This window comes from Myxocyprinus asiaticus, chromosome 43 (assembly GCF_019703515.2).
Source record: "Myxocyprinus asiaticus isolate MX2 ecotype Aquarium Trade chromosome 43, UBuf_Myxa_2, whole genome shotgun sequence".
NCBI lineage: Eukaryota > Metazoa > Chordata > Actinopteri > Cypriniformes > Catostomidae > Myxocyprinus > Myxocyprinus asiaticus.
In genome coordinates this window covers 37615192-37637691 of record NC_059386.1, presented here as the reverse complement: position 1 = coordinate 37637691, position 22500 = coordinate 37615192, and the positions used below count along the sequence as shown (strand labels likewise).

General features: G+C 37.0%; 3 protein-coding genes across 3 annotated transcripts in view; 1 reads left to right on the top strand and 2 right to left on the bottom strand.

Moving 5' to 3' along the window:
* Positions 1 to 780: 780 nt before the first annotated feature.
* On the bottom strand, positions 781 to 5772 carry LOC127433884 (proteasome assembly chaperone 1-like). The gene is made up of 7 exons (XM_051686195.1): positions 5539 to 5772; positions 5130 to 5221; positions 4879 to 5036; positions 4723 to 4785; positions 1225 to 1423; positions 1008 to 1138; positions 781 to 925 (listed from the first exon to the last, which is right to left on the bottom strand). The coding sequence occupies exons 1-7, from the start codon at positions 5661 to 5663 to the stop codon at positions 848 to 850; spliced, it is 846 nt and encodes a 281-aa protein (XP_051542155.1). The 5' UTR covers positions 5664 to 5772; the 3' UTR covers positions 781 to 847.
* A 1596-nt stretch (positions 5773 to 7368) lies between these two features.
* The window catches only part of LOC127433885 (myelin protein zero-like protein 1), a 17976-nt gene continuing 2844 nt past the window's right edge, over positions 7369 to 22500 (top strand). The window contains exons 1-6 of the mRNA XM_051686196.1: positions 7369 to 7507; positions 10057 to 10226; positions 13505 to 13718; positions 13799 to 13928; positions 17126 to 17231; positions 21392 to 22500. The exon at positions 21392 to 22500 is cut by the window's right edge and continues 2844 nt beyond it. Of these exons, the coding sequence (XP_051542156.1) occupies positions 7435 to 7507; positions 10057 to 10226; positions 13505 to 13718; positions 13799 to 13928; positions 17126 to 17231; positions 21392 to 21493 (795 nt within the window). The 5' untranslated portion in view covers positions 7369 to 7434 and the 3' untranslated portion in view covers positions 21494 to 22500. The remainder of the gene's footprint in view (positions 7508 to 10056; positions 10227 to 13504; positions 13719 to 13798; positions 13929 to 17125; positions 17232 to 21391) is intronic.
* LOC127433880 (histidine-rich glycoprotein-like) overlaps positions 21898 to 22500 on the bottom strand; it is a 3335-nt gene continuing 2732 nt past the window's right edge. Inside the window, exon 2 of the mRNA XM_051686189.1 lies at positions 21898 to 22500. This exon is cut by the window's right edge and continues 1573 nt beyond it. The gene's annotated coding sequence lies outside the window, so the exon portion shown is untranslated.

The window sequence follows — 22500 nt, the reverse complement described above, 5'->3', positions numbered from 1 at the left end:
CGTCATTAGCCTAGGGGTTCACTTACTTTTTCCACAGCACTGTGAATGTTTGAATGATGTATTCAGTATGTACAAGAACAATACAATAATTTACATGTTATTAGTTAAAACAGATCGTGTTTGTTCATTATTATAACTTAGATAAAGATCAAACCAGATTTTAAGACAAATTTATACATAAATTCAGATAATTTTGAAGGGTTCACATACTTATTCTTGCCACTGTACAAGCATACATACACATATGTACTGAATAATCAGGGTTAGAAATAACCTTTTCCAATGAGGGGCAATATTTTCCCCCTTGATTTGATTTCCAGGGGAATTTTTACACATCCTTTTGTGTCAAATACTTAGATCACAACTATTATTAACTAGATTGAGAATTACCTTATCCATAAAATTCAATTAAAAGCAACTAATACCATATATAATATTATGTATTATTAGACCTAAATAGAAGATTTCATTATAGGGCATTTTTTTGCCTCCATATTTTGAAATTTGGTGGCATTTTTATTTATTATTTTTATTAACCGCCATTCATTTCTGACCCTTACTAATATATACATACACCCACACAACACTGTTCCCATCTTATCATAAAACTAGTACAGCTATAAACTTATATGTTTTACCCCATCATACAGCAGTCGTATTTTATCAGATGTTGTTGGTTTGGAGTTCTTGTTTCTCGTAAAATCTGTTAATTGGTTTTTAGCTCCATCTAGTGTTCAAACTCTGAGAAAGTGGAGAAAAAAAATCCTTTTCACCCGAACATAAAATAACAGCTTTAATGAATGTTGTAATGTAATTAAAAAACAGTTCCACGTGTTCTGCCTGTCGTCTATGTGTACAGATTACTCTGGACTTCACTGACACGTGTGAACTTCTGCAGAATCTCTGCACTGGGACACTCGTCACACTGGAACACAGAAAGAGAGAGAGAGATGACATTATATAAAATAAACAGATAAACATACAGATTCTGTCGAAGTCTCACTCACCTTTACTGCAGCGCTCAGACACGCGAGTGCAGGTTTATATGTTTCCATGGTGACAGAGTCTGGGTGTGTGACATCACTGTAACACTGATACAGAACGGCTGGAATCCTGTGAACCTGACAGTGACTGAGAACTGACACACACACACACACACACACACATGATTTTAACACTGGTTTGACTCATGTTCCAGCTTCATGTGCTGCAGTGTTGCATTACCTGCTGCAGGTAGTCCAGTGATGATGTTGGGCTGCTCGAGCAGAGGACACGCCACACGACCCGTGTGAGTGCCGGTCTTCAGAGCGCGCAGGAAGGGTGTGCTGCTCCCACTCAGGTAGTCTAATGTTTTATATTCGGTCACAGCGCAGTCAGAGAGCACGCTCACATGCAGATCTCTCTTCTGAACGCAACCCAACACCTGCACAACACAATACAGCAATGACCATGTTTACACCTGCTATTGACATGTCACGGGAGATCCGATCACAAGTGTTCAGCACTGAATACAGGTGTAAACACGGTCCAAAAAAATATTAAAGGAATAGTTCATCCAAAAATGAAAATTCTCATGTCATCCAGATGTGTATGACTTTCTTTCTTCAGCAGAACACAAATTAAGATTTTTAGGAGAATATTTCAGCTCTGTAGGTCCATACAATGCAAGTGAATGGTGACCATAACTTTGAAGCTCCAAAAAGCACATAAAGGCAGCATAAAAGTAATCCATAAGACTCCAGTGGTTTAATCCATGTCTTCAGAAGTAATATGATAGGTGTGTGTGAGAAACAGATCAATATTTAAGTCCTTATAGTAAAAAAGGACTTAAAGGCTTTTTGGAGCTTCAAAGTTTTGGTCACCATTCACTTGCATTGTATGGACCTACAGAGCTGAGATATTCTTCTAAAAATCTTCATTTGTGTTCTGCAGAAGAAGTTCAAAGTTTCATTTTTGGGTGAACTATCCCTTTAATATCAGGTGTAAAAGAGGCCAAAACATCACTGACATCAGCGTTATTCACATTCAGTAACCTTTAACCTCTCTCTGATACAGTTATTGATGTTAGGGCTGCAACTAACGATTATTTTGATAATCGATTAATCTAACAATTACTGCAATGATTAATCATTAGTTCTTAACCGATTATTCAGCTTGTGCCCCGACATAAAAGTTTGTATTAAACATACTAACAATAAAGAGGACAAAATCATCTTTTAAAAATACCTCTAAATGACATTCACTGAATTAGATTTTCTTCATGATAATAAACACACAGTGACACATATATTATGATTCAATAAGTCTCGAGTCATCACGTTATAATCTAGCTGCATTAAGCGTGTGCGCTCGAGGGATGAGTGTCCCGTGACAGAGTGTGCATCAGCCGGTGCAGTTTCAATCTCTCCCCCTTAGATCGGGACACTTCACGTGACTCATAGAAGAGACGCTGACCGCACAGAGAAATGACCGTTTCAGAGTTTGTAATTATTTACATGATCTGCTTCTGTATTATTTGACCTTAAATAAAGCTACAACGCATTAAATATAACCGCATTAAAGATGTAACGCATTGAATATAACTACTTTAAAGATGCAATGCATTGAATATAACTGCATTAAAGATGCAATGCATTAAATATAACCGCATTAAAGATGTAACGCATTGAAGATGCAATGCATTAAATATAACTGCATTAAAGATGTAACACATTAAATATACCTGTAACGCATTAAATATATCTGCATTAAAGATGTAACACATTAAATATACCTGTAACGCATTAAATATATCTGCATTAAAGATGTAACGCATTGAATATAACCACATTAAAGATGTAACGCATTGAATATAACCGCATTAAAGATGTAACGCATTGAATATAACTGCATTGAAGATGCAATGCATTGAATATAACCGCATTAAAGAAGTAACGCATTGAATATAACCGCATTAAAGATGTAACGCATTGAATATAACCGCATTAAAGATGTAACGCATTGAATATAACCGCATTAAAGATGTAACGCATTGAATATAACCGCATTAAAGATGTAACGCATTGAATATAACCGCATTAAAGATGCAATGCATTGAATATAACCGCATTGAAGATGCAATGCATTGAATATAACCGCATTGAAGATGCAATGCATTGAATATAACCGCATTGAAGATGCAATGCATTGAATATAACCGAATTAAAGATGTAACGCATTGAATATAACCGAATTAAAGATGTAACGCATTGAATATAACCGAATTAAAGATGTAACGCATTGAATATAACCGCATTAAAGATGTAACGCATTGAATATAACCGAATTAAAGATGCAATGCATTAAATATAACAGCATTAAAGATGCAATGCATTAAATATAACAGCATTAAAGATGCAATGCATTAAATATAACAGCATTAAAGATGCAATGCATTAAATATACCTGTAACGCATTAAATATAACCGCATTAAAGATGTAACGCATTGAATAACCGCATTAAAGATGTAACGCATTGAATATAACCGCATTAAAGATGTAACGCATTGAATATAACCACATTAAAGATGTAACGCATTGAATATAACCGAATTAAAGATGTAACGCATTGAATATAACCGCATTGAAGATGCAATGCATTAAATATAACCGCATTAAAGATGTAACGCATTGAAGATGCAATGCATTAAATATAACCGCATTAAAGATGCAATGCATTAAATATAACTGCATTAAAGATGTAACACATTAAATATACCTGTAACGCATTAAATATAACCGCATTAAAGATGTAACGCATTGAATAACCGCATTAAAGATGTAACGCATTGAATATAACCGCATTGAAGATGCAATGCATTAAATATAACCGCATTAAAGATGTAACGCATTGAAGATGCAATGCATTAAATATAACCGCATTAAAGATGCAATGCATTAAATATAACTGCATTAAAGATGTAACACATTAAATATACCTGTAACGCATTAAATATAACCGCATTAAAGATGTAACGCATTGAATAACCGCATTAAAGATGTAACGCATTGAATATAACCGCATTAAAGATGTAACGCATTGAATAACCGCATTAAAGATGTAATGTATTGAATATAACCGCATTGAAGATGCAATGCATTAAATATAACCGCATTAAAGATGTAACGCATTGAAGATGCAATACATTAAATATAACCGCATTAAAGATGCAATGCATTAAATATAACCGCATTAAAGATGTAACACATTAAATATACCTGTAACGCATTAAATATATCTGCATTAAAGATGTAACGCATTGAATATAACCGCATTAAAGATGTAACGCATTGAATATAACCGCATTGAAGATGCAATGCATTAAATATAACTGCATTAAAGATGTAACGAATTAAATATACCTGTAACGCATTAAATTTAACAGCATTAAAGATGTAACGCATTGAATATAACTGCATTAAAGATGTAACACATTAAATATATCTGCATTAAAGATGTAACATCGGGGTGTTTCCTTTAAAGAGCTCCACTTATTCCACAATGTGAGTGCTTCTGTATTTACTTATTTTGTATTACTGCATTATAATTCTCTCATACATCATTAGAGTTTAATGTGATCTCATGTTATGTTAAATGACATCAAAAGACTATTTTTTGTCTACAGTTTTTTTATTGTTGATGTTGTCGATAACTAATCGTTTCAGCCCTAATTTATGGCTCACCTTCTCTGTCCACTGGAAGAGCTGATCTTCAGCAATATAACAGGTGCACTGGCATATCACCACCTTACGAAGACAACATGTAACTATTATAGAATAGTATGATTTAATACTTGTAAATAGTATAAGGAGAACCCTCTGATACGGTCATTGACTCACAGAGGGGTTCTGGTTCTGTTGGTACAGAACACAGGCCGGTTCTCCGGACACTGGAGGTGTGTGAGGCCGACTGGAACCGTGACTCCGCTCATTCCACAGAGAAATCCACCCGATCGCTGACCAGCCGCCAGAACTCAACACATATGCTGAAATAAAGCCTAAAACACACAAGAGATTTAGATCACACTTCAGATGAACTGTCAGAATAGAGTGTGCTGATGATGATGATGCTGATGATGATGATGTCTCACCACAGGCGTTTGGACCGACACTGATGATCAGATCAGAACACTGCAGACATTCACTGTGTGACTGTGAGTTTATCCACTGCACATGAACTGACCTGAAATACAACAACATTTACACTATTAAACCAAACATCAGAAATATCACTAACCAACACACACATATATATTATCAATATTCTAAAATACACTTAATACGTATATAATTCACACATTTAGATATAATCATACACTGACACCTGATATTGATAAATAATAATAATAATAATATTGATCAGAAACACGTGCAGCTGAACTGAAACCGGAAGTCTCGTGCGTACATTCTCATAGACATTTTAAATCTCAATTGACTTACTGTCCATCTCAAATATATAACATATTATAAAAGATGAATAATAAATTGATCATGTTGCACCTCTTCTCGTCTATTTGTCGTCGGATTTCTTCGTCTTCCTCGTTTTCTTTCGTCATGTCATCATATTCATCTTCTTCAACAGCGCGCGAGTACACCGATAAAACTTCACCGAAAAACGTGGCCATTTCACACGCTTAATGACATTAATGAAACATTAATTAACAGAAATAAAATCTGCTCTGTAATGATCAATCATATGCGGGACAAACACACACCGGAAGTAGCTGTCGCAATTTGACGACAAAAGACTTTTAATTTGATTTTCATCTTCTTCTTTGTGTTTTACCGGCAGCTTGCATCCTTAATGTCGCACTACTGCCATCTTCTGGAGACATGTAACGCCTCTATCGTCCAGCATGTCATGTTCTCCCCATCAATCCTGTTCTTATCACTCCAGAATACTCTTTACTCCTGTTCCTGATATTCCAAATCTTTTCTTTATTTAATTTTCTTTTATTATTGTTTAATTTTTAATTTATTTATTATTATTATTATTATTATTTTATTTTGTTTTTTATTTAGAACAATGCAAAAAGTACAAACAAGAGTACTTTCAGCAAAAAACATGTCAGGGGCTTACAGGGAAAATTACCTGAAAAATAAAAAAATAAAAGAAAGAAAAATAAAAGAAAGACAAAAATACATTAAATGAAAAATGTAAACATAGTAAACAGTTGTATAGTTCGTATTGCTTTCACATTTCTACTTTCAGAGATAGTTTCCAGATACGTTTTAATGTCAATTTTAAATTGTTCAAATACAGGTATTTTTTCAATCCATTTGACTTTATGTATATAATAATGAGCCATACTAATGATTAAATCACATATAAATACTAGATTTACTAGTACACTTTAACATCACATCACTTTCTTCAAAATTAACAACAATATTAGCTACTTTTTGGAAATAATTTTCTACCTCTCTCTAAAAGACTTGTACCTTAGGACACTCCCAAAATAAAGTGAGAAGTGCCCGACAAGACAGTCACATCTATGGCAAGTGCTACAGGAAGTGTGGGGTGAAATGTCACCGGAGTACCTGGACAAACTGACCGCTAGAATAACAAGGATCTGCAAAGCTGTCATTGCTGCACATGGAGGATTTTTTGATGAGAACTCTTTGAAGTAGTTTAAGAAGTTCTGAACATTGTTTTAGTAATTTTTCACATTATTAATGTCCTGACTATACATTGTGATCAGTTGAAATGCCACTTTGGTGAATAAAAGTACCAATTTCTTTCCATAAGAGCAAAATCTGTACATTATTCCAAACTTTTGGCAGCCAATGTATATGAAAGTTTATATCCTTATTTCCATTAGTTTGGGTGAGGTTGTTTTTACCAGAATCAGATTCTCTTTTATTATAATATTATAATATAATTTACCTGATTACTTTCTGTATGGTATACATAAACTTTCAGTTCCTCTACTCTCATATACTGCTGTGTATTTTCATAGTTTTATTTTTAATTAACTGCTAGATGAACTGTAATGTATGTCAGGACTGTGTGGAGAATAATTCAACAAAATCCTGCTAAATCCTGTAGCTGATCTGGGATCAGTAAACATTAGATCTGATCTGAGATCAGCAGAGTGTGATCAATATAGTCGAATCTGCTATGAGTCTGTTCTGAGATCAGTAAACAGAACTGACCTGGGATCAGTAGAGTGTGATCAGTACAGTCGAGTCTGCTATGAGTGTGTGTGTGTGAGTCTGATCTGAGATCAGCAAACAGGACTGATCTGGGATCAGTAGAGTGTGATCAGTACAGTCGAGTCTGCTGTGAGTGTATGTGTGAGTCTGATCTGGGATCAGAGGGAGACCCAGAGACTGATGCTGTAAACAAACACACTGAGGTTTCGACACTCGGCCGATATTAATGAAATCTAAAGAATGGAAATAAGGGTTCGGATTATCACACACAACCATGTTTTATTGTGTGTATTTGTGGTGTTTATTATCGCTGGTGAGTTCAAATAAAAAATATAATTATAAAGAGTTTTATTTTAATCGCATCTTTGAGTGTTAGCTGAGCGGCATGCTAACCCGCTAACTTCAGTTCACATGATAAATTATCTGGCGGTTTTATATATTTTTAACATATGATTTCTGCTTAGCTATGGATATATGAGGGTTTGTGTTGATCTATTTGTCTAAAGCAGATAATTTAAATAAAAGCTGTGTTTTTATTTGTTTCTCAGTTAAGGAAGTTTAGCTCGTATTGTTCTGTTAGCACATTAGCCTCCCATTGTACATCAGATTCAGTCATTAAAACATTTATAAAGGTAATAAATCATCAAAGCTAGACATTTTATGTATTAGTCTTTCATTATAAGTGTATACATCTGTTATTGTAAATGTTGCCGTTTAATTTAATCACACGTGAATGATTAGCTTCGGTTTCCTTTCAGAAAGATTCATAGCTTTATATTCATTTTAAGTATTTATAGCATCTGTTTTAATGGACAAATATATTAATAATAAATAAATAAAAAGTAAATCCTTGATTAACATTTTCTAAATAGGCATCTTTACGTCTGTGTCTGCAGAAACAAACAAACAAAAACATACAATGATAATATCATGTTTTTACATGTAAAGAGCATGAGAACCATATATAACCCTCTGATACCGTCACTGTACTTTTACTGTAAAGTACTCTGATACCATAACTGTACTTTTACTGTAAAGTACTCTGATACCGTCACTGTGCTTTTACTGTAAAGTACTCTGATACCCTCGCTGTACTTTTACTGTTAAGTCCTCTGATACCGTCACTGTACTTTTACTGTAAAGTACTCTGATACCATAACTGTACTTTTACTGTAAAGTACTCTGATACCATAACTGTGCTTTTACTGTAAAGTACTCTGATACCGTCACTGTGCTTTTACTGTAAAGTCCTCTGATACCGTCACTGTACTTTTACTGTAAAGTACTCTGATACCCTCACTGTACTTTTACTGTAAAGTACTCTGATACCGTCACTGTGCTTTTACTGTAAAGTACTCTGATACCATCACTGTGCTTTTACTGTAAAGTACTCTGATACCATAACTGTACTTTTACTGTAAAGTACTCTGGTACCGTCACTGTGCTTTTACTGTAAAGTTCTCTGATACCAGTCACTGTACTTTTACTGTAAAGTACTCTGATACCGTCACTGTACTTTTACTGTAAAGTACTCTGATACGTCACTGTACTTTTACTGTTAAGTCCTCTGATACCGTCACTGTACTTTTACTGTAAATACTCTGATACCCTCACTGTGCTTTTACTGTTAAGTCCTCTGATACCGTCACTGTACTTTTACTGTAAAGTACTCTGATACCGTCACTGTACTTTTACTGTAAAGTACTCTGATACCATCACTGTGCTTTTACTGTAAAGTACTCTGATACCGTCACTGTGCTTTTACTGTAAAGTACTCTGATACCGTCACTGTACTTTTACTGTAAAGTACTCTGATACATCACTGTACTTTTACTGTAAAGTACTGTGATACCCTCACTGTACTTTTACTGTTAAGTCCTCTGATACCCTCACTGTACTTTTACTGTAAAGTACTCTGATACATCACTGTACTTTTACAGTTAAGTCCTCTGATACCGTCACTGTGCTTTTACTGTAAAGTACTCTGATACCATCACTGTGCTTTTACTGTAAAGTACTCTGATACTCTCACTGTACTTTTACAGTTAAGTCCTCTGATACCGTCACTGTACTTTTACTGTAAAGTACTCTGATACATCACTGTACTTTTACTGTAAAGTCCTCTGATACCGTCACTGTGCTTTTACTGTAAAGTACTCTGATACCTTCACTGTACTTTTACTGTAAAGTCCTCTGATACCATCACTGTACTTTTACTGTAAAGTCGTCTGATACTGTCACTGTGCTTTTACTGTAAAGTCATCTGATTCCATCACTGTGCTTTTACTGTAAAGTCGTCTGATACCATCACTGTACTTTTACTGTAAAGTACTCTGATACCGTCACTGTACTTTTACTGTAAAGTACTCTGATACCATAACTGTGCTTTTACTGTAAAGTACTCTGATACCGTCACTGTGCTTTTACTGTAAAGTACTCTGATACCCTCACTGTGCTTTTACTGTAAAGTCGTCTGATACCATCACTGTACTTTTACTGTAAAGTACTCTGATACCGTCACTGTACTTTTACTGTAAAGTACTCTGATACCATAACTGTGCTTTTACTGTAAAGTACTCTGATACCATAACTGTGCTTTTACTGTAAAGTACTCTGATACCGTCACTGTGCTTTTACTGTGAAGTAGGCTAATTCTGACTGTATCATCATAGCTGTGTTGTTTATATTAGTGCAGATATATTTTGTAATTTTATAATGCTGTTAAAAAATATCTGTGCTTTTATTGAATGTGAAAGTGTTCATATAGCTTATTTATTTCTGTAAAGTTGATAAATTGATAGTTTGATATATTTGATTAAGTTACTGACTAATTGATGAGTGTCATGTTGAACTTTGTTTCAGGGTTGTTTCCGGCCGCAGCGATTGATGTTTACACTCCAGCCGAGATCTTTGTTGAGAACGGGACGTCAGCGACTCTGACGTGTAGTTTTAAATCTAAAGAGGTGGTCAGCAGCTCAGCTTCAGTGACGTGGTCATTCCTTCCGGAGGGCGACACAGGAACCTCCACCTCAGTACGAGTCCTCTGATGTCCATACAGTCTGATGTTTACCTCAAATGAGTTTATTTGCTGCATGTTCATAGTTCAGACACAAACTTAATTTGCAAATGTTTGAAGACATTGAGTGATTTAAATGGTTATAGTAAATAATTGTCATTTTAATCACAGGATGACATGGGTAATTATCTGACACTAGAACTGTAATTGCAGCTGTTGTGTACTTCTGTTATAACAACTTTGACCGCAACATTAAAGCTAAAGAAGCAGGGATGTCAGGATGGTTAAAGGAATATTCCGGGTTTAATACAAGTTAATCTCAATGGACAGCATTTGTGGCATAATGTTGATTAACACAAAAATTAATTTCGACTTGTTCCTCCTTTTCTTTAAATGTGTGTTCCAGTGAGACACTTACAATGGAAGTCAATGGGGTCAATTTTTGGCACTTACATTATTTCTTGTGTATTATTTGGGCTGTAAAGGTGTTTAAATCATCATTTTTACATTCGTTTTAGGATTTGTTGACATTACACGTCATGGCAATGAAGTTATATTATTGGCTATAACGTTATAAGGTTAATAAGTGATTTTATGACAGTAAAATCATGTTAACACACATATTGTTTATGTCTTGTGTCTATACTTTTGAAACAGTGAGTATTTTAATGTTTACAGATTGACCCCATTGACTTCCATTGTAAGTGTCTCACTGGAACAGACATTTGTGCTTTTTTAAAGAAAAGGAGGAACGAGTCGAAATTTATTTTTGTGGTAATCAACACTATGACACATTGATCTTAACTTGTATTGAACCTGGAATATTCCTTTAACTAGCTGATCTACAACTGACTGATTGATTAGTGGGGTCAGCTAGTTAAGGTCGATTTTTCTTCTTATTTAGCAGCAGTGCTTTATTGGGGATGAATTTACTGATGCAACTTCTCAGATGTTTCTTGCGTGCAGTGTTTTAGTATGCTACCAGTTTAATTAGACTGACATCAACACGGAGGACTATGATAGTTTTGTGCAATAAAATGTTATAGGTGTTTTTTGAATTTTGCGTCATGATGCGCACTAGAGTGAAAGACACTTGCGCCTCTGTGCGTCATATGCCATAATTCAGCAGTTGTACATGTCCAGGAGAAGGCGATTATATCTGATGCTCAAAAATGATCTTTTTTGAGGACACATCTGGTTGCACGCTCAATCACGTACATAAATAAAAGGCACCTCACCTTTTCTGTGTCCCACAACTTTTTCTTGACACTCATGATGCACATGTGTGTTTGTTTTTGTGCAACTGATGATGTCATCATGCTTAAATCGGCAAAAACACATGTGCAAGTCATTTTACGTCCTGAACAAGTGCGGACCCAAGTACAGGTTGCTTTCTCACTCAAGCGAACCGCGCCACAGTTCCATTGCAACCGAGCTCAGACCTACGGGTAGTCTTGTGTTCGGTACCGCGGTCCACAAAACAGCTTTCACATTACCAACTTTTCATGGCAACTGTGCACTGTTTCGGAGTAAACTGCTAGTGTGAAAGCCCAATAGTTAAGTATATTTAAAGGTTAAAGTGTTAGTGCACCCAAAAATGAAAATTCTTATCATTTCCTCACCCTCATGCCATCCCAGATGTGTATGACTTTCTTTCTTCTGCAGAACACAAATGAAGATTTTTAGAAGAATGTTTCAGCTCTGTAGGTCCATACAAAGCAAGTGAATGGTGACCAGATCTTTGAAGCTCCAAAAAGCACATAAAGGCAGCATAAAATTAATCCATAAGACTCCAGTGGTTTAATCCATGTCTTCAGAAGTGATATGATAGGTGTATGTGAGAGATCAATATTTAAGTCCTTTTTACTATAAATCTCTACTCTCACTTTCACATGTAAAAGTGAAGGTGGAGATTTAGAGTAAAAATGTACTTCTAAAAATCTTCAATTGTGTTCAGCGGAAGAAAGTTAGTCATACACATCTGGGATGGCATGAGGGTGAGTAAATGATGAGAGAATTTACATTTTTGGGTGAACTGTCCCTTTAAATCTATTTATTTGTTGGATAGTTTCATTTTTGAAGGGCTTACATCACTAAGAAACACATCCGATCGGTGTCTGGAAGAATCAGAAATAAACCTTTCCTTTAAAGATGCTGTGAGCGATTTTTTTTTTCATGGAAATGTATTCAAAAAATATTCCTACTCCCTGAAAGATATTAATGAAATAAGTGTTGTGAGATACAGTATCTCACCTGTCTCTGTGACAGCAGACAAAAATGTGTCTGCGGTCTCTGACGCTTTCTGCCTGTCAATCATTTTGCGTGTTCTCAGAGTATTTAACGCATTCATTTACCTTTATGAGGGCACGTGTTTTCTAATCATATTTTAAATAAAATAATAATAATTTGTTTTCAATTGATTCTATTTATTTATTTGTATCCCCTTTTCTCCCAATTTGGAATGCCCAGTTTCCACTACTTAGTAGGTCCTTGTGGTGCTGCGGTTACTCACCTCAATCCGGGTGGTGGAGGACAAGTCTCAGTTGTCTCCGCTTCTGAGACCGTCAATCCGTGCATCTTATCACGTGACTCATTGTGCATGACACCGCGGAGACTCACAGCATGTGGAGGCTCATGCTACTCTCCACGATCCACGCACAACTTACCACACGCCCCATTGAGAGCGAGAACCACTAATCACGACCACGAGGAGGTTACCCCATGTGACTCTACCCTCCCTAGCAACCAGGCCAATTTGGTTGCTTAGGAGACCTGGCTGGAGTCACTCAGCACACCCTGGATTCAAACTCGCGACTCCAGGGGTGATAGTCAGCGTCTTTACTCGCTGAGATACCCAGACCCCCCAATTGATTCTATTTATTAACAAATTCTCTAACGGAGTAATTATAACTTATTTTTTATGACATTATATGTTTACCTAGGTCTAGAATAGAATATTAAAAAATATATCTGATGTTACTAATAGAACACAGAAGAACTTAATTATTTATTAAGTCATTTTTTGCCCCCACATTTGCAGTGAAGGGGATTATGGTTCCTTTCGGTGGCATTTTTTAAAATTCTGACCCTGGTGTCTGGTACACATGACACCAGTCCAGCTTCACCATACACAGACTAGTTGACTAATCATTCAGACAACCCACTGAGTAATCAGTTTTGAAAATATGTTTTATATGTCATAGAAGTGTACTGTATTGTCATTGTGTATGATAACAGCACATTCAACAGTCAGTCAGTGAATTAATGAGTGTTTCTCTTTGTGTTTTTCCACAGATCTTCTATTTCACAGGCGGGAAACCTTTCACAGGCTCTCTCCCGCAGTTTAAATCTCGTGTGGAGTGGGTTGGCGACATGAACAAGAAGGACGCTTCCATCCGTGTAATGCATATGCAGTTTAAAGACAACGGGACGTTCAGCTGCGACGTGAAGAATCCGCCAGACATCACCGGCCAACCGTCTGTCACTAAAGTCAGAGTTGTCATAAAAGGTGATTTAACAACACAAATGATCAGACTGTCGGTGTATGACATCATCATGACAGCGGTATGTTTATTGTTGTGTGTTTAGAGTCTCTCCCTCACACCAGTACAGCGGTCATCGTGGGCGGCGTGATCGGCGCTGTGATCGGGATAATCATCATATCTGTCGTCACATATCTGATTATCAGACGGCACGAGCCCAGCCACGAGTACGAAGGGTATGTGTGTTCAGATTCACAGTCTGTATGAGTTATTCATTTTAAGATTGTATTGGTTTGGCTGTTAACTGTGATGTAGTTCAACAAACAGATTAACTCTCTCTGTCGGTGATTGTGTGGTTTAACCGGCTAACTCTAGTGTGCATGATGCATGAGGTTTAAACCAATCCAGTTGTCTCAAAATATTGACTGACTTGTCAATAAACCTGATTATATCTGAACAGTGTGGGTAAGATTGTCTTAAAATGAGAGTTGTGTAGTCCAGGTTTGGCATACATTATAATACTGTGTGCATGGACTGAACTACTGATTTTCACTCATTAAACTCGTGTCTGAATGATCTGACTGAGAAACAAATGAAAATGCTGATTAGTGTCGTGTCGTAGCGATTTAACAAGAGGTGGACCGATATATCGGTTTTTACCAATTAATCGGTGCAAATAGTTGCTTTTTGGAACTATTGGTTATCTGCAAAAATCTTTGCCGATAGTTTCTTGTTTTCCTCATTTTTTTCTTCCTCTTTATTCCTTAACTGTATAAATATAAACTGGGGATGCACCGCTATGAAAACCTTTGGCCGATACCGATTTAACAAATAACTATTGGCTGATGCCGATACATATATTTTGCCACTGTAACAAGGTTAAAATGGGAAAGGAGGAGGCGGGAACTGGCTAAAGTAATATTTAATTTAAACAAAAAGACACACAACGCAAATGCACAAATGGCAGCTGCATGTGGCTCTCTCTCGAACTGCCACATCCTGCTGCACTTATCTCTCTCCTCGGTTGATTAGCCCAATTGGGGGCGGCCTCCTCCTTGTCACACTCCTCCCTCCTTTGCCTCAGGCCGGGGAACCCGCGACATGATGTACACCCCCCTCCCCCCTCCACTTTTTCCCACCTCTCTAGAGCTGGGGAGGGGGACGAGGGGAGGGAAAAACTAAAAAAAAAAGGTGAGGGAAAGGGCAAGGCAGAGTGACAGTGAGAGAGAGAAAACTTGCTCTCCGGTTCCCAGACACACCGTCGCCTGGTCCTCGATCACTCCTCCACCCTCTGGTGGACAACAGCCGCTCCTCTAGAGGCCCGCTAGAGGGCGCTGCTTGCTTACACAATGCTGACTGAAGAACTGATTGCAGTCTATTTTTAAACGCAGCCGTTCAAGCTTTTGTAATCGTGCAAGTCCATATTGCGATTCCAAACTTAATCAGTCATGCAGCCTTAATGGATATCATATTAATATCTCAGAAGTCAAAGTTTGCTGTTTTCAAAGCGTTTAGATGGTTTTACCTTATCATGTATACAGTGCTGTGAAAAAGTATTTGTCCCCATCCTGATTTCTTCTATTTTTGTGTATATCTCAAACTAAATTGTTTCAAAAATTCAAAGGCAGTCTGAGTAAACACAAAATATAGTTTTTAAATGATAGTGTTATTTATTGAAGCAAAAAAGTTATCCAATACCAACTGGGCTTGTGTGAAAAAGTATTTGCCCCCTTAGTGACTAAATCCCCAAATCTATGAAACTGCATTCATAATGGGGTTCAGCTGGACTAGACACACGCAGACTGGATTACTGTCAGCCCTGTTTAATCAAATCAACACCTAAATACAACTTTTCAGCAGCATGAAGTTGGTTAAAAGGTCTCACCCAGTAGTACACTATGCCAAGTTCGAAAGAAATTCCAGAAATGATGAGGAAAAAGATGATTGGAATGATTGAGAAGGACCAGTGGGGGGCTCAAAAGAAGCTAAATTAAAGTTTTGGAGTGGTCTAGTCAAAGTCCTGACTTGAACCCGATTGAGATGCTGTGGCAGGACCTTAAACGGGCAGTTCATGCTCGAAAACCCTCCAATGTGGCTGAACTAAAGCAGTTCTGCAAAGAAGAGAGGGCCAAAATTCCCCCACAGCGTTGTGAAAGACTGATCTCCAGTTATCGGAAGCGTTTGGTCGCAGTTGTTGCTGCTAAAGGTGGCACAACCAGATATTAAGTTTAAGGGGGCAGTTAGTTTTTCACATGGGTGATATAGGTGTTGGATAACTTTTTGCTTCAATAAAAAATATATATATTTGAAAACTGTATTTTGTTTACTCAGGTTGCCTTTGTTTTATGTTATATCTCGTTTGAAGATCAAACCAATTTAATATGAAAAATACACAAAAACAAACGAAATCTGGAAGGGGGTAAATACTTTTTCACATCACTATAGGTAAGTGTCACGTAACGATGGTTTTTCCTCATTAATGTGAGAACGAGAAAAAATAAAAATGAAATATTACATGTTCTTAGGAGTGCCAACCATTGTACATTCTGTAGCTATCATTATTTCTGGATGTGCATTTGAATTCAAAGAGTTTTTACAAAGTGTGATGATAATTAATTATAAATTAAGCATCTTTTTTTAATATTGGCATTTTCATGCTTAAACTGATTTGCTGATGGTTTTAATTTGGTCATTATTTGGCTGATGAATATCGGGGCCAATACATCGGTGCATCCCTAATATAAACTCTTCATCTGCTGAATATATAGGCTTTAAAAAGCATATTTTGGTAAATAATTACATATAGAGCATTGTAAGTTAGCCAAGTCTCTGTCATTTCAAAATAAGAGTCCCTGGTGTATTTCAGACTTGTTTTAAGTTGAAAGTCCCCCGTAATGCACCAAATCTTAATTTTTCTAGTTGTTATTGAGGTTTTGTTTGCACAGTAAACCGCTTTTGGGATTTTATTAATTTTGGACTGTTGTAGCTTCAGTGTCTGTGCGCTTCATAGTAAGAAAAGCCGAATAATTTTTTTTCATTGTATACATTTATAAAAAAAAATAAAACTGTCAGCCGATTAATCGGTTATCAGCCTTATCTACCACCTTAGATATCGGCATCGGTAAAATCCACTATCGGTCGACCTCTAGATTTAACCGGCAGTGTTACAGTAAACGTGAGCTGTGTCACATGTGTGTCATTAACATATTAACATCTGTCACTTGTGTTTGTCATAACACCTGCATCATGTCTCATGTGCTCTGACATTCAGAAATCATCATTTAGCACCATCAATATGTATAAATATGTATATGCGATTTTAGACGGATCAGCTGTTGGCCACATGTTTGTATTATGTTGCTTTTGTCATCTCTCATCTCATGTGTGTTTGTGTGCATCATTGTGCCTCGTGTGTGTGTGTGTGTGTGTGTAGCTGCACCTCTGTAGAGAGTGGCAGCTCATTGAACTCTCGGGTGGGGAAGAAGGAGTCCAGCACAGAGAACTCATGCTGCTCTAGTCCCTCTACCGCACCTGTACAGGTACTACTGACTGACTGAGGGTGTTTGAGAGAGAGAGCGAGAGAGAGAGAGAGAGAGTGAGAGAGAGAGAGCAGGGCTCAACAATTCATAAAACGATGGCATACTATGCAAAACATTACTGATTGTTTTATCATTTTTAACCCATTTTTACTGATGCTTTAAACGATCACAAGTCATTCTTGCCACTATGACAAATCCCCAGTTGTGTTAGCCACATCAATAACATGTACCTTGGTGACATATATATATCAGCACAACTTGCAACCACATATAATTTATAATAGAAAAGAAAATGTTTGTGTTCACATGTCATAAAAACACCTTTAACAAATGAAAGCTTTAGTGACAAGACTGCACAGGCCTGATGGGGCAAGTGACACTTCCATTGACTGGCCTTAAACTCTCTTATACTGACTGTCCTTATTGTTGAGCCCTGGAGTGTGTGTGTGATGATGAGAGAGAGAAAGTGTGTGTGTGTGTGTGTGTGTGTTTAAAGGAACCAAAAATGCTGTCATCCTCTAGGCCAGCATTCCCAACCTTTTTTGCTTGAAGCCCCCCGTTCTTACATATAAGAAAGTTTGTGTCAGGAATTTGCATAACAGTGATAGAAACAATATTTAAAGGTACAGTTCACCCAAAAATGAAAATTCTCTCATCATTTACTCACACTCATCCAGATGTGTATGACTTTCTTCTGCAGAACACATTTGAAGAAAAATAGTGAAATATTTGAGCTCTGTAGGTCCTTAAAATGCAAGTGGATAGATCAGACTTTTGAAGCTCCAAAAAGAACAGACAGTCAACATAAACGTCATCCATATGAATGGTTAAACTGATGTCTTTTAAAGCGAAATGATCGGTTTTGGTGTGAAAAAGATCAATATTTAAGTACTTTTTTTCTTCTTCCTTTTTCTCCCCAATTTGGAATGCCTAATTCCCAATGCGCTCTAAGTCCTCGTGGTGGCGTAGTGACTCGCCTCAATCCGGGTGGCGGAGGACGAATCTCAGTTGCCTCCGCGTCTGAGAGCGTAAATCCGCGCATCTTATCACGTGACTTGTTGAGTGTGTTACCGTGGAGACATAGCGCTTGTGGAGGCTTCACTCTATTCACCACATAATCCACGCGCCCCACCGAGAGCGAGAACCACATTATAGTGACCACGAGGAGGTTACCCCATGTGACTCTACCCTCCCTAGCAACCGGGCCAATTTGGTTGCTTAGGAGACCTGACTGGAGTCACTCAGCACACCCTGGGATTCGAACTCACGACTCCAGGTGTGATAGTCAGCGTCAATACTCGCTGAGATACCCAGAACCTATTTAAGTACATTTTAACTCTAAATCATCGCTTCCGGTCAGCTGCTCTATGCGCATTGACAAGAGGGCGGAGTTCATGTGGTCTGTCGTGTGACGAATTCGCGTTTGGCATGTTACAGATATAATCTCACATTTTTCTCTCGGCTGAGACATCCAGGGTAAGCACACAAATGCACCATTGTGAGTAAAGAAACAGATAAATACAGATTTAAACCAAAACCAATGAAGCTTCTGTACAGTGGTCCTCCTCCTCACTTGTAAACAGCGCTGCTCTTCCGGGTGTGTCACACATGCATCAGTTCTCACGTGATCATGCCAACGTCATTACATCACATGCGCGTACTGCTGCTTACCGGAAATGATGATTTAGAGTTAAAAAGTACTTAAATATTGATCATTTGTGCATCAAAAGCAATTGTATCACTTTAGAAGACAATTAATTTAACATATTGATGACGTTTATGCTGACTGTCTGTGATTTTTGGAGCTTCAAAGTTCTGGTCACCATCCACTTATATTATAAGAACCTACTGAGCTGAGATATTTTACTATTTTTCTTCATTTGTGTTCAGCAGATGAAAGAAAGTCATACACATCTGGGATGGCATGAGGGTGAGTAAATGATGAGAGAATTTACATTTTTGGGTGAACTGTCCCTTTAAACATTTCTAGCGATTGACACATCTACTAGGGCTGGGTAAAAATGTCGATTTTCTGATGCATCACGTCGTTCGTTTGAATGATCTCGATATCGCTTCTTAAATCCCAAGATCGATCTTTTACTTTATGTGGCAACCCTCTATAATGAAAATGTCTGTGATTCTCCACTGGCTGGTAAATGTTCATATTTCACTTAGCAGTGATTGAGTAGTACAGTGGAGAAGTTATTAGCACAGAGTCCTTTCACTGCGTGTTGATAGTAAAAGCTTTTTTTTGTTTGTTGATTTTTCTCCCCTTTTCTCCCCAATTTGGAATGCCCAATTCCCAATCAAAGTCCTTGTGTGTGATTAGAATCAAATGTTTCTTTTTTTGTTGTTTTAAATGAAAAATTGACTGTAAAAAACAGAAAGGGTATTAAAAGGGACATTTTTCAGTGACATATGGATCCGTGGATCTTTGGACACACAGAACGAGTTAAAACAAACTTTTATGGGGGGTCTGGGTAGCTCAGCGAGTATTGACGCTGACTATCACCCCTGGAGTCGTGAGTTTGAATCCAGGGTGTGCTGAGTGACTCCAGCCAGGTCTCCTAAGCAACCAAATTGGCCCGGTTGCTAGGGAGGGTAGAGTCACATGGGGTAGCCTCCTCGTGGTTGCTATAATGTGGTTCTCGCTCTCGGTGGGGCGGGTGGTGAGTTGTGCGTGGATGCCGCGGAGAATAGCGTGAAGCCTCCACATGCGCTACGTCTCTACGGTAACGCGCTCAACATGTCACGTGATAAAATGCAGGGATTAATGGTCTCAGAGGCAACTGAGATTCGTCCTCCGCCACCCGGATTGAGGCGAGTCACTACGCCACCACAAGGACTTAGAGCGCATTGGGAATTGGGCATTCCAAATTGGGGAGAAAAAGGGCGAAGAAATAAATAAATAAAAATTATAGCGTAAATTAGTTAACATTCAACAAATGTGAAAATCATTAGATTAATTGTGATTTTTGTATTTACAGCCCTAATTTTTTATAACAGTAAGAAATAAAAACAAATCTACTTGTGTGAGAAATATTTTTCTTATTTAATTCTGTGTGTTCAACTGTCTCTTATTCCTGGCATATATGTTGAAGAATAGTTTTCCCTCGCTTGCTGTTTGTTAGGTGCTATTCTCTGTAAAGCTGCTCTGAAATAATATTTATTTGTGAAAATGCTGAATAAATGAATTGAAACTGTTTCTCTTCAGATTTATACCTGTTATATTACTCTAATAGTGGGCAGAAATACATACTGTATTTTGTCAGCTCAATACAAAGTTAATCCAGATGACGTTTTAAGAATTTATTTTTGGCTTCAGTGCAATGACGGTATAAAACACAATTATTTTTAATTTAGCAGATTATTTAATTGAACCGTTTAAGCTCTGAAGGTGTTTTTAAAGATTTCCTGTTTCAGTGGCATACCCAAAATTAACAAGTAGGTATAGCTGCAAGCCGGAGACCTCCAAATGGGGGTGGAATCTACGAAAGAGGGCGGGGTTACTCCAAAAGGGGGAGTTACTTCCACTCACGGTTAAGGTTAGGGAAAGGGTTAGGTAAGGGGCTCCCTGTACCTTTAATGGTGATTTGGAGCTCACGCCCCTTTTTGGAGCTCCGCCTGCAGCTATATCCTTCTTAAAATTAAAGGCTAATAACAGGGCAGGTCAAGTGTTTGGTATCATTGTAAAGATGATAAAAAAGGATATCTGTTTTGTGTTGTTCAAGACTAGTTATTAATATTTTGATGATTCTTTTTTTTCGCTGGCCCATCCCAGCTTAAACAGTTAATACAATTTTTTTTATGAAGCTGTTCCTGTTATTTCACACATTATAAATGGTTCTTTAGACAATAAAAATGTATACCGTAGCTGCCTTTATATTTCAGGAAAGGGGTCCCTCACAAGAGATCATTACATTTGGGGGTCCTTGAAAACAAAAAGTCCTGTGACAGACTGTATGATATGTGTAGGACAGTATAGAATGATGGTCATTTCACATCTTTATCTCATTGCATCATGTCACATTTCTCAACATTTTCATGCTGTGAGTCACATGTCTTTATACGTGTCACATGATGATGGTGTATCCCAGGATTCCTCTCCCTTTGGTCTCTCTCTCTCTGACTGTGTTCTGTGTTGTGATTGGTTGATTCAGGGGCCGGTGATATATGCTCAACTGGATCATTCCGGCAGCAAGAACTCCAGCTCTTTCCACAAGATGGAGCCGGTGGTGTACGCTGACATCCGTAAGAATTAGAGCTGCAGGGGGCGGGGTTATGTTAATGAGCTTTGCATGTGCATCATTATGACATCCATTCAGATCACAAAAGACTTTCAGAAATGATGATTTATGGTAGAGAATATGTAAGAAACACGTATAGTTTGTGGGTGGGTTAGTACTGGACTGAATGATTTATGAAGTGTTTTACTGCACAGCACGAGTAACTCTTGCTTCCTGTGATGTATTTCCATTGTTTGTATGTGTTTTATTGTAAATGCCGTATGTGAGTTGCTAGCTAGCGTTTAACACATAGTACTGACACTGATGATGATGCAGATGATGATGTCATACACATAGTGACAGTGATGTAATGACTGACACAAGAGTGAATCTCATGAAAACACATCACATTTCACTCTGAAATCAAAAGAAAAGAACAGTTTTTATTTATTTTTTTATTTCATCTCTAAATTCTCATTACAGTTATAAAATGATTTAAATCAGCATAAATTAAAGGTATATTAAAGGTAAAACAACAAATACTACCTTGTTGTGTAAATGCCCACATATAAATAACATATTTGTTTTATTCACATTTTAGTAGTGGAAGTTACAGTTTTATTTTTAAATAATACTAATGAGATTTTAGGGAGAAAATGTGCTTCATTTTCATTAATTGTGTAATATTAATGGTCCCAAAAACAATAGGTGTAATTTTCATTGTGCAAAATATAATTTCTTCTTTCACATTCCCCCCCAAATTCTCTATAATGTAATTATTTTTATTTTATTTAAATTAGCATACATTAAAAGTAAAACAACAAATACTACCTTGATGTATAAATGCCTTCATATAAATATATATATATATTTTTTGCATTTTAGTAATGAAAATTACTATTTTATTTTTTTGCATAATATATGCTTCATTGGTATAAAAGACTTCATTTTCTTTGTGCAAAATGCAATTTCTTCTTGTGATTTTAGGGTGAAATAGGTGCACATGTTCTTGACAGATTTTCACAAGATTCACTCTTGCAAAC

Excerpts from the sequence above, each read along its gene's own strand:
- LOC127433884 (XM_051686195.1), bottom strand. The coding sequence starts at position 5,663 with ATGGCCACGTTTTTCGGTGAAGTTTTATCGGTGTACTCGCGCGCTGTT. Across the intron at positions 5,222-5,538 it reads CGACAAATAGACGAGAAGAG|GTCAGTTCATGTGCAGTGGA; the intron begins GTGCAACATGAT and ends GTTGTATTTCAG. Across the intron at positions 4,786-4,878 it reads AACAGAACCAGAACCCCTCT|GTGGTGATATGCCAGTGCAC; the intron begins GTGAGTCAATGA and ends TGTCTTCGTAAG.